The following is a 12,542-nucleotide window of genomic DNA, read 5'->3' as shown; positions in this document are numbered from 1 at the left end:
TCATGGTAAGCAAAGCTCCGCAGGAGTTTACAGAGTGGGGGTGTGGTTCAGCTTTCTAACCAGCCATGGTTAGCCACAGATGACCAACCCAAGCCCAGACCTTTGACAAGCTGCAGAGTAAGTTGTTTCTTAGGCTGCTGGAGTCAGACGAAGTGGGACTTTTAGTATTTTAGGTGCATGTTTATTTACTTGCTTATTTTTGTTGTTGTCATTTTGAGATAGAGTCTCACTCTCTCTCTCTCAGTGTGGAGTGTCGTGATGCCATCACGGCTAACTGCAGCCTTGACCTTCTGGGCTCAAGTGATTCTCCCTCCTCAGCTTCCCTAGTAGCTGGGACCACAGGTGTGTACCACCATGTCTCGCTTATTTTTTTAAATATTTTAGTTTGAGACCAACCTGGCCATGTTGCCCAGGCTGGTCTCAAAATCCTGAGCTCAAGCAATCCCCCTGCCTTGGCCCCCCAAAGTGCTGGGATTACAGGCATGAGCCACCATGCTTAGCTATTAGGTGTATGTTTAAATCCATTTGCTTATATCAGTTACGTAACCTGACTGTTATGTAAATCTTAAGCAAAAGAAAAATATATGAAATAAAAATTGAAACTCAGTTCCCAACTGCCAATCTCATTCCTGCCTTCAAAGTTTGAGGTATTTATTTCTAGCCTTTTTTCTATGCTGAGTTAAACTGTGTATCTTCTTTGCTTTGCATTTCTTACTGAGCAGTGTGGGAAGGCTACCTTTTAAAATTTATTTGTAATTCTTTATAATTTTTACCTTACTTTCTTTTTAGGCAGAAAGATTATCTTATTATATAACAGTCTACGGCCATTTTTTCTTAAACTAAATTATTGGGAAATGAATAGAAATCCAGAGTATAGTAACAGATGACCTAGTGTCTTTAACAGATTGGTAGCAAGGAAAAGGAAGTGATGGAGAGACAGCCGGAGATTAAATGAGACTTAAGAGACTTAGCAACCATTTGTAATATGTGACCTTATTTGGATCCTATTCAAACTGATGGTTAAAAAAATTCATGATAGCCAGGCGTGGTGGCTCACGCATGTAATCCCAGTACTTTGAGAGGCTGAGTTGGGTGGATCACGAGGTCAGGAGATCGAGACCATCCTGGCCAACGTGGTGAAACCCCATCTTTACCAAAAATACAAAAATTAGCTGGGCATGGCGGTGCGTGCCTGTAATCCCAGCTACTTGGGAGGCTGAGGCAGGAAAATCGCTTGAACCTGGGAGGCGGAGGTTGCAGTGAGCCTAGATGGTGCCACTGCACTCCAGCCTGGCGACAGAGCTAGACTTTGTCTCAAACAAACAAACAAAAAATTCATGATAAAGCAGCAGTTTAAGGTGCTGTAAGAAATTCATGATATTTATAAGATAATTGAAAATTTGAACACTGAATATTTGACATTAAGGAATTATTTTTTAATGTGGTATCGATATTATGGGTACTTTGCAAGTATCTTTTAAGGATACATAGTGATTGTTTGTGGATAAAAAATCTGAGGTCTAGGATTTGTGTCAAAATAATACAGGAAGGGGAGGAGGCGGGAGTGAAGGTGAAACAAGACCAGCTGTGAGTTGATAGTTGTTAAAGCTGGGTACAGGAGGTCCACTGTGCAGTGCTCTCTACATCTGTGTTTGGAATTCTTTTTTTTTTTTCTTTTTTTTTGAGATGGAGTCTCACTCTGTCGCCCAGGCTGGAGTGCAATGGCACGATCTCGGCCCACTATAACCTCTGGTTCAAGCGATTCTCCTGTCTCAGCCTGCTAAATAGCTGGGATTACAGGCGCCCACCACCACACCCGGCTAATTTTGTAGTTTTAGTAGAGATGGGGTTTCACCATCTTGGCCAGGCTGGTCTTGAACTCCTGACCTCGTGATCCACCTGCATCGGCCTCCCGAAGTGTTGGGATTACAGGTGTGAGCCACTGCGCCCAGCCTTTTTTTGAGACAGAGTTTCGCTCTTGTTGCCGAGGCTGGAGTGCAATGGCACGATCTAGGCTCACTGCAACCTCTGCCTCCTGGATTCAAGCAATTCTCCTGCCTCAGCCTCCCAAGTAGCTGGGATTACAGGCATGCACCACCACAGCCCGCCAATTTTGTATTTTTAGTAGAGACAGGGTTACACCATGTTGGTCAGGTTGGTCTTGAACTGCTGACCTCAGGTGATCTGCCCACCTTGGCCTCCAAAATGCTGGGATTACAGGTGTGAGCCACGGTGCCCAGCCTTTTTTTTCTTTTTTCTTTTTTTTTTTTTTTGAGCTGAAGTTTCACTTTTGTTGCACAGGTTGGAGTGCAATGGTATGATCTTGGCTCGCTGCAACCCTCGCCTCTGCCTCCTGTGTTCAAGGGATTCTCCTGCCTCAGCCTCACGAGTAGCTGAGATTACAGGAGCCCACCATCACACCTGGCTAATTTTTGTATTTTTAGTAGAGATGGAGTTTTACCATGTTGGCCAGGCTGGTCTCGAACCCCTGACCTCAGGTAATTCACCTGCCTCAGCCTCCCAAAGTGCTGGAATTACAGGTGTGAGCCACTGTGCCCAGCCTAGTGTGGAATTCTTCATAATAAAAAGTTTTTAAAAAGGTAATATTTGAACTTCTGCTCCTGGGAAGATGGAATAGGATTTTTCCTAATTCTTTCTGCTAACTAAACCCCTGGCTATACATAAGGAAAACATAGGGAGCCTCTGAAAAAGGATGAGGCAGACCAACCAGGGATCTTGGGACTCGAGGAATGACACAGTACCGAGTTCCTTGGGTTTACTTTGCTTTATGTATCCCAGACTTGGAGCCAAAGAAAGAAGCTGGCAACCTGAAAATGCCGGTGGGCACAAACACAGAAAGTGCCAACAAAAGCTCCCCTGTCCAGCCAGAAGACCAGGAAAGGGCAGCCCAGTGAGGCAGAAAACTTAAAAGAATCACTGCTCTACTCCAGGTCCACACCACAGAAAAAACTATGCAGCCCCACACTTACACCCGCAGAGGTGAATGGGGAGCCTAGGCTTTGACAGCAGTCTAGCAATAAGGAAGCCACTCCCTGGGGTCATGGAGGAGCAGTAATGAGGCACTCCTACTCCCTCCAGCCAGATCTCCCACCTCCACGCACCAGTAATGAGCCCCCCAATCTTGAGCATCAGTGGAGGTTGAATGGAGAGCCTAGACTTCTTCCCCCACTGTTAGTAACAAGGTGTGTACCCTTCCCTCCCCTGCCAGAGTGGTATCATAAAACGCCAGCTACAACAGAACATTTACAGAAGACCCAGAGTCTCATTACATGATACCCCAAATATCCAGTTTCAAAAAAAAAATCACTTGTCATACCAAGAACCAGGAAGATCTCAAACTGAATGAAAAAGACAGTTGATGCCAACACTGAGGTGATAGAGATGTTAGAATCCTATGACAAAAATTTTAAAGCAGCCATTAAAAAAGGCTTCAGTAGCCAGGCGTGGTGGCTCACGCTTGTAATCCCAGCACTTTGGGAGGCCAAGGCGGGCGGATCACCTGAGGTCAGGAATTCGATACCAGCCTGACCAACATGATGAAACCCCGTCTCTACTAAAAATACAAAAAATTAGCCAGGTGAGGTGGTGGACACCTGTAATCCCAGCTACTCGGGAGGCTGAGGCAGCAGAATCCACTTGAAACTGGGAGGTGGAGGTTGCAGTGGGCTGAGGTCATGCCATTGCACTCCAGCCTGGGCAAGAAGAGTGAGACTCCATCTCAAAAAAAAAAAAAAAAAAAAAAAAAAAGCTTCGATAAGCAATTAAGAACAATCATGAAAAAAATGAAAAAATTAAAAATCTCAGCAAAGAAATACAACGTCCCAGCAAAATAATAATAAAAATTTGGGAGATAAAAGGAACCAAATGGACATTTTAGAATTGGAAATTGCAGTAACTGAAATAAAAACTTATTGGATAAGCGCAATAGCAGGGTGGAAGGACAGAGAAAAGAATCCTTGAACTGGACAGCAATTGGTTGTTTGTTTTGAGATGGAGTTTTGCTCTTGTCACCCAGGCTAGAATATAGTGGCGTGATCTTGGCTTACTGCAACCTCTGCCTCCTGGGTTCAAGCTATTCTCCTGCCTCAGCCTCCCTAGTAGCTGGGCTTACAGGTGCCCACCACCACTTCTGGCTAATTTTTATATTTTTAGTAGAGACGTAGTTTCACCCTGTTGGCCTGGCTGGTCTCGAACTCCTGACCTTAGGTGATCCACCTCGGTGATCCACCTTAGGTGATCCAAAGTGCTGGGATTACAGGTGTGAGCCACTGCACCCGGCCTCTGTAAGCTTTCTTCTGTGTTTAAAACTTTTAATTTCATTTTTGTACTTTTAAAACTTTTTTTTTTTTTTTTTTTTTTTTAAAACACACACATTAGTCTAGACTTACACGGGGTCAAGATCATCATTATCACTATCTTCCACCTCCACATCCTGTCCCACTGTCCCACTGGTAGGTCCTCAGGAGCAGTAATGTGTGGAACTGCCGTCTCCTATAATAACAATGCCTTCTTCTAGAATATTTCCTGAAGGACTTGCTTGAGGCTGCTTTACAGTTAACTTAATTTTTAAATAGAAGATGCACACTCTAAAATATAATGATAAAAAGCATAGCATATTAAATACATAAACCAGTAGCATTGTCATTTATCATCAAGTATTATGTATTGAACATAATTGTCCGTGTTATATATGTTTCTATGGCCGGTAGCACAGTGCGTTTGTTTATACCAGCATCACCACAAATACATGAGTAATGCGATGTGTTACTGCGACATCAGTAGGCAACAGGAATTTTTGGCTCTATTTATAATCTTATGGGACCATCATTGTATGTGTGGACTATTTTTGACTGAAACTTCATTATGTAGCAAATGACTATATTAGCAAATAAAATTGAGCTGTATATAATGAAGAAGTACGCATTATAACCAAGTGGGGTTTATTCCAGGGATGCAAGGCCTGGTTCACTATTAGAAAATCAGTCAACAGCCGGGCGTGGTGGCTCACGCCTGTAATCCCAGCACTTTGGGGGGCCAAGGCAGGCGGATCACCTGAAGTCAGGAGTTCGAGACCAGCCTGACCAACAGGGAGAAACCCCATCTCTACTAAAAATACAAAATTAGCCAGGTGTGGTGGCACACGCCTATAATCCCAGCTACTCAGGAGGCTGAGGCAGGAGAATCACTTGAACTTGGGAGATGGAGGTTGCGGTGAGCCAAGATCACGCCATTGCACTCCAACCTGGGCAACAAGAGCGAAACTCTGTCTCAAAAAAAAAAAAAAAAAAAATCAGTCAACATAATCCTACCATATTAACAGACTAACAAAGAATTACATGATCATATCAATTGATGCAGAAAAGGCATTTGACAAAATTCAGCAGCCATCCATGATAAGCATTCAAAAAAAAAGAAGAATGGGGGAACTTTCTCAATTTGAAATAGGGTGGCTACTGTAAGAAACCTACAGTTTAACATTATGATTAATAGACTGAATGTGTTCTCCTAAGAGAAACAAGGCAAGGATGGCTGTTCTGACCACTCTTATTCAACATAATGCTAGAAGTTTTAGCCAGTGCAGTCAGGTAAGAAAAGGAAATAAAAGACTTGCATGTTGGAAAGTAAGAAATAATACTGTCCCTATTTGCAGATGCGGATGATTGTCTATGTAGAAAATCCCAAAGAATCCATGGGGGGAGAGAAAACCCAAATACCCCCCCTTAAATAAGTGAGTTGAGCAGTGTCACAGTATACAAGATCAATATGTAGAAATCAATTATGTTTCTATATAATTTAATGAACAAATGGACACAAAAGTTAAAAATAGCATATCCTGTTTATAATTGCGTTAAAAAAGTATAAATGTAGTAAAACATACATAGGACTTAAATGCTGAAAACTACAAAAATACTGATAAATAAAAGAGACCTAAATAAATGGAGCTATATAATGTTTTCATGGATTGTAAAAGTCAAATAGTGGCCGGGCGCAGTGGCTCACGCCTGTAATCCCAGCACTTTGGGAGGCCAAGGTGGGTGATGGGCGGATCACGAGGTCAGGAGATCAAGGCCATCCTGGCTAACACGGTGAAACCCTGTCTTTACTAAAAATACAAAAAATTAGCTGGGCGTGGTGGCGGGCGCCTGTAGTCCCAGCTACTCGGGAGGCTGAGGCAGGAGAATGGCGTGAACCCGGGAGGCAGAGCTTGCAGTGAGCCGAGATTGTGCCACTGCACTCTAGCCTGGGCGACAGAGTGAGAATCCGTCTCAAAAAAAAAAAAAAAAAGTCAAATAGTAAAGATACCACCTCTCCTCAAATTGTCATTCAGGTTTGATGCAATTGCTGTCAAAATCCCAGCAAGAGTTTTCGCAGATAGCAAGAAGACTATTATTTTAAAATGTATATGGAAAGGCAAAGGAGTTAAAGTAGCAAAAACAATTTTGAGAAAGAAGTACAACATGGAGGAATCAGCCTTCCTGATTTCAAGACTTACTGTGTGGCTACAGAAGTCAAGATTTTGTGGTATTGGTCAAAGGATAGACATTATAGATCAATGAAACAGAATTGCAGCCCCACACAAATATGCACAACTGATTATTGACAAAGGTGCAAAGATAAGTCATTGGAGGAAAAAACCTTTCCGGCACATGGTGGCAGAGAAATTGAACATCCCTAGGCAAAACAAAACAAAAGCAAACCCCAAACCAAAAAACAAAAAAACCATATAACTATACAACTTTGAGAAAAAAACATAGAAGAGAATCTTTGAGATCTAGGGCTAGGCAAATAGTTCTTAGATTTGACACCAAAAACATGATCCATTAAAAAAAAATAAGTTGGACTTCATCAAAATTAAAAACTTTTTAACGTTTTAAGAAGGATGGTCTGTCTCAAAGACTCAACATGGTACATGGTGGTTGGCCTTTATGTGCTGTTGAGGGTTTTCTTGCATTGAAGGGTGCACTCCTGGGTCACCCACTGTCCTGCAAGACAAGCTAGCTGTCTTAGCCCTCACCTTATAAAAGCCACCTGGACACCGTCTCAAACAGAACTCAAACTGTTGCTGAGACTGGGATCTGGGGGCTGGATCTTACTTTTACAAACAATTTAAAACTTTTTACAGTTAAGAGGATGAATATACAGGCTAAAGACTGGGAGAAAAAATTTGCAAACCATATGTCCAACAGAACACTAGTATGTAGAATATGTAAAAAGAACTCTCAAATCTCAGTCATTAAAAAACAGACAAACATTTAACCAAACAACCCAATAAGAAAATGGGCAAAAGACATAAACAGTTTCCGCTGAAGAGAACGTCCATATGACAAAAAAAAACGTAGAAATTTGTTCAGTATCATTAGCCATGAGAAAAATGCAAATTAATCCTAGTACACACTATCAGAACGGCTAAAATAAAAAGTATTAATACTGATAACACTAAATGCAGAACAGATGCAGAGAAACTGAATCTGGATCACTCACTCATACATTGCTGGTGGGAATGTAAAATGGTGTAGCTACTTTGGAACACTGTTTGGTAGTTTCTTGATAAAGAAATAGGCTGGGCACAGTGACTCCCTTCTGTAATTCTAGCACTTTGGGAGGCTGAGGCCGGAGGATCACTTGAGCCCAGGAGTTTGAGACCAGCCTGGGCAACATAGGGAGATTGCATCTCTACAAATAATTTTTTAAAATTATACAGGTGTGGTGGTATGCACCTGTGGTCCCAGCTATTCAGGAGGTTGAGGCAGGAGGATTGCCTGAGCCTGGGAGGTCGAGGTTGCAGTGAGCCGTGATTGTGCCACTGTGCTCCAGCCTGGGCTACAGAGTGAGACTTGGTCTCAAAACAAAAACAAAAACAAAACCTCAAAAAACAGTACATGCAACTACCATATGGCCCAACAATTGCACTCCTTGGCATTTATCCCAGAGGAATGAAAACTTACTGTATAGGAGAGCCACTGTTTTTCCTTCTATATTCTCACAGCTAAAGAAAAAAAACTTTTCTCATCTTCTCTACTACTCCTCTCAATATTTCACTTCTGGTCACCAAAATCTATGGATTTCCGCCCCCCATACTGACCAGTTCTCCAATTTTATGTGGACAACAAGTAGATGTCCTATAAGCAATTCCCTTCAATTCTGACACTGTCTACCTGAAGTTAGTGCAGACCCCATTAAGGGCTCAGTCCCTCAAAACTGCCCCTGACTTCAGGGGCCAGTCAGAAGTGGTGGGTCCTCAGGCAACCCACAACTTCTGTCCAGGTTTGCTACAAATCAGAAGTTCCCATTACCCCTTCCTCATGTTACGTTATTTGCTAGAGTGGCTCACAGAACTCAGGGAAACACTTACCTTTAGCAGTTGTGTAGTGAAGGATATGACAGAGGATACAGATGATGCCCCAGATGAAGACATGCATGGGGCAAAGTTTAGAGGGGTTTTGAACACAGGAGCGTCTGTCCCCATGAAGTTGGGGTGGGCCATCCTCTTGGCACATGGATGTGTTCACCAACCCAGAAGCTCTCTAAACTCCATACTTCAGGGATGTGGAGGCTAAGTCACGTAGGCATGATTGACATTAACTGAGACTACAGTTCCTCTCCCTTCCCTGTAGGATGGGGAGTGGGGCCGAAAGTTCTAAGCTTCTGATCATGACTTGGTCTTTCTGTTGATTAGCCACATCCTGAAAGCTATCCGGGAGCCCACTAAGAGTTGCCTCATTAGAACAGAAGTTGCTCTTGTCACCAAGGACATTCCAAGCGGTTTAGGAACTCTGGAACCAGGGCAGAGACCTATATATATAATTTACTATTTTATACTTATGTTCACACACACACACACACACACACACGCCCCTATGCACAGATGTTTACAGCAGCTTTACTGGTAAGAGACAACTAGAAACAATGCAGATGTTCTTCAGTGGGCGAATGGTTAAACTGTGGTACATCTATACCATGGAATATTAGCTGCTCAGCAATAAAAAGGAAAAAAACCGTTGATAGAAGCAACAACCTGGGTGAACCTGTAGACAATTATATGTAGTGAAAAAGGCCACTCCTGAAAGGTTACGTAGTTATGATTCCATTGATGTGACATTACCAAAATAATAAAATTACAGTGTGGAGAACAGGTTAGTGGTTATCAGGGCTAAGGAGAATGTGGGTGTGGTTATGCAAGGGCAGCAGGAGGGCTCCCTGTGCTAAAGAGAATGTTCTCTATTTTGATTGTATCAACGTCAATACCCTGGTTGTGAGATTGAGTCATAGCTTTTTACCATGTTACCACTGGGGAAACTATTTTGAGATGGAGTCATGCTCTGTCACCTAGGGTGCTATCTGGGCTCACTGCAACCTCCACCTCCCTGGTTCAAGCAATTCTCCTGCCTCAGCCTCCTGAGTAGCTGGGATTACAGGCATGTGCCACTATGTTGTATTTTTAGTAGAGACGGGGTTTCACCACGTTGGCCAGGCTGGTCTTGAACGCCTGACTTCAGGTGATCCACCTGCCTCAGCCTCCCAAAGTGCTGGGATTACAGGCATGAGCCACCGCTCCCAGCAAGGGCATTGTTTCTCACACCTACAGGTAAAATCTGTCTCAATGAATTTGCTCGATCATCTTAAAATAAAAAGGTTAATTAAAAAAAGATTGAATGTAATTTTTAAAAATCTCAGGCAATACAATAAATGCTTTTGAATGAGAAATAAGCTTCGCTCCTCCCTGCTGTGTTGCTTCCATCAAGGCAAGCTCTGCTACTACTTACTAACCACATTATTTCCACAATTTTATATAGACTCCTGACTGAGGTTCTCTGAATATCAAAATTGGATATTACTTCAATAACATGAACAAAATTAAGGCTTTCAACCTGCCTGATTTTCCTTGTCAAGGCAGTTTGTCCCCATTTCCCACATGGGATCTGCAGGGCTGGGTCCCATCTCTCAGTTCCCTGAAAGAGATGCAGTGGGCGATGGCTCATGACACACCCTCGCCTGGCTTCTAACGTGTCTGTGTAAACCTGTGGCAGGAATCGAGCCCACTGGAAACATGGTGAAGCAGCCAGCCAAGTTCACTGTGGACACCATCAGCGCCGGGCAAGGAGACGTGATGGTGTTTGTTGAGGACCCAGAAGGGAACAAAGAGGAGGTATGTTGGAGGATGCTGCCTCTCCTTTCCAGCACCTCATGGAGCTTTTGGGGCTTATAATGAGGCCAGGGACTGTGCCTCCATTTTCCTCATTTCAGCTCACAACCAAAAGTGTTTTTTTTTTACCAAAAGGATACTGAGGCTTATAGCTGTTAAAGTAACCTGCCCAAGAGCTGAGCCTTGAAATCAAATTTAAATTGATTGCCAGGGACACAGTGTTTAATGAAATAAAGGATACTTTGGATTTAGCAAAGGTGCCTTGTCAGTTGAGGTTGGTTTGTTTGTTTGTTTGTTTGTTTATTGATTGATTGATTGATTGATTGATTGATTGATTGAGACAGAGTTTCACTCCTGTTGCCCGGGTTGAAGTGCAGTGGCACAGTCTTGGCTCACGGCAACCTTCACCTCCCGGGTTCAGGCGATTCTCCTGCCTCAGCCCGGCTAATTTTTGTATCCCGAGTAGCTGGGATTACAGGAACCTGCCACCACACCTGGCTAATTTTTGTATTTTTAGTAGAGACAGGGTTTCACCACACTGGCCAGGCTGGTCTTGAACTCCTGACCTCAGGTGATCCACCTGCCTCGGCCTCCCAAACTGCTGGGATTACAGGCGTGAGCCACTGTGCCCAGCCTCAGTTGAGGTTTTATATACTGATGGCCAGAATAATAAGATAGTCTTGCCCTGCTCTCTTCCCACATTGGCCATTCTTTGGTTCCTCCCTCAGACCCTTTGCACATGCTGTTCTTTCTGTCACTTATTTTTGTAGGACCATATTTTATTCTTGGCATTTAGCATAATTTGCAATTCTAAGTTTACTGATGGATGGTTCGTTTCCCCCATTGGGGCGGGGATTGTGCCTGACTTGCTCATGTTTTATTTTTAGTACCTAACACTGGGCCCGGCATTTCATAAGCTTTCATTGAACTATTGAGTGGATAAAGGTTTAAGTTTCTTGCTTCATATTCTCTCTTACCTAGAGAGTGTCAGCCTGACACTGGATACTGGAGACTCCTGACTCTGTTATGCCTCTGCACTACGTGGTTTTGTTTCTGTGACTTCAAGCAGCTTCTCTCTAGGGGTGTTGTGCAAGAGGGACAGGAGCTCGCCAGCACCTTCAGTGTTCCCGACCTGGCAGCTCCTGCAGAACCCCTGCTGACACAACATGCTCCTTACTCACATCTGGCACCTTTTCTAACTGTTGCCCACCTTCCCTCCTAGGCACAAGTGACCCCTGACAGCGACAAGAACAAGACATACTCTGTGGAGTATCTGCCCAAGGTCACCGGGCTACACAAAGTAAGATGAAGCAGCATGGCCGTGGCTTGGGCTGCTTTGGGACTAGGAGAAGAAAGACAGCCCAGGAAGAACAGTGTTTTTCTTAAGTGAATTTCTGATTTTCCTTTCTGATTATAGAAGGATCTATGCTCATCATAGAAAATTGGAATCGCTAGGATTCCCTCGACTAGCTAGGATGAGTTGTTTGCAATGTGGTAAGATTTTTCCAACTCCTTCTAGGTAACTAATGGTTGCAGCTGTGTGTCTGGAGTGTAGATGCTGTGGTAACTACACTATAGATGGGCTCTTTGTCCTTGATTCTTTTTTTGGAGACAGGGTCGTGCTCTGTCACCCAGGCTGGAGTGCAGTGGTGTGGTCTCAGCTCACTGCAACCCCTGCCTCCTGGGCTCAAGCGATCCTCTCACCTCAGCCTCCCAAGTAGGTGGGATTATAGGCGCCCACAACCACTCCCGGCTAATTTTTGCATTTTTAGTAGAGACCGGGTTTCACCAGGTTACCTAGGCTGTTCTTGAACTCCTGACCTCAAGCTATCCTCCTGCCTCAGCCTCCCAAAGTGCTGGGATTATAGACATTAGCCACCGCACCCTGCTGGCTCTTTGTCCTTAATGCTTTCTTAAGAACTCTCCTTGGAGGTGCTCTGGAGGGGCTGTCAGCATTGAAGACTGAGGATGGAGTAGTTCAGCTGAATATAGTAGAGGGAAATGGCCCTCTCAGCACCTGGAGAAATGATAGGGTTTGAGGCCTCAGGCTCTTTGTCTTGGCAACCTTTCAAGTTCTGTTTGAGATGACATCCAGGTGACCTATAGGGCAAGGGCTGAGAGAGCCTGTCTTGCAGGAGAGTGGGGTGACCCAGGAGTACACTTTTCATTGGAAGAAAGCCCTCAACAGCACCTAAAGGCCAATCCCATCATGTACCTGCCCAAACTTTGGAATACAGACTGTACTCACCACCTTGGGCTTTAGTGAATTCACCTGGAACGATGGCCTTAGCGTTCTCTTAGACTCTTAGAATATGATGCATTTGGAGTAAATGCTCTTGAAGGGAGCATTTATAATGTAATTAATTAATTCCAATCA

At 43.7% G+C, this 12,542-nt stretch overlaps 1 protein-coding gene across 5 annotated transcripts in view; it reads left to right on the top strand.

Moving 5' to 3' along the window:
* FLNB (filamin B) overlaps positions 1 to 12,542 on the top strand; it is a 165,064-nt gene that overhangs the window by 77,132 nt on the left and 75,390 nt on the right. For all 5 annotated transcript variants that reach the window (XM_063661031.1, XM_054479644.2, XM_054479643.2 and 2 more), the window contains exons 5-6: positions 10,050 to 10,168; positions 11,388 to 11,465. In XM_063661031.1, coding sequence (XP_063517101.1) covers positions 10,050 to 10,168; positions 11,388 to 11,465 — 197 coding nt within the window. The remainder of the gene's footprint in view (positions 1 to 10,049; positions 10,169 to 11,387; positions 11,466 to 12,542) is intronic.

Source organism: Pongo pygmaeus, chromosome 2, assembly GCF_028885625.2.
Source record: "Pongo pygmaeus isolate AG05252 chromosome 2, NHGRI_mPonPyg2-v2.0_pri, whole genome shotgun sequence".
Lineage (NCBI taxonomy): Eukaryota > Metazoa > Chordata > Mammalia > Primates > Hominidae > Pongo > Pongo pygmaeus.
Note: the sequence above shows the minus strand (reverse complement) of the source record. Positions and strands in the feature narration are given on the sequence as shown.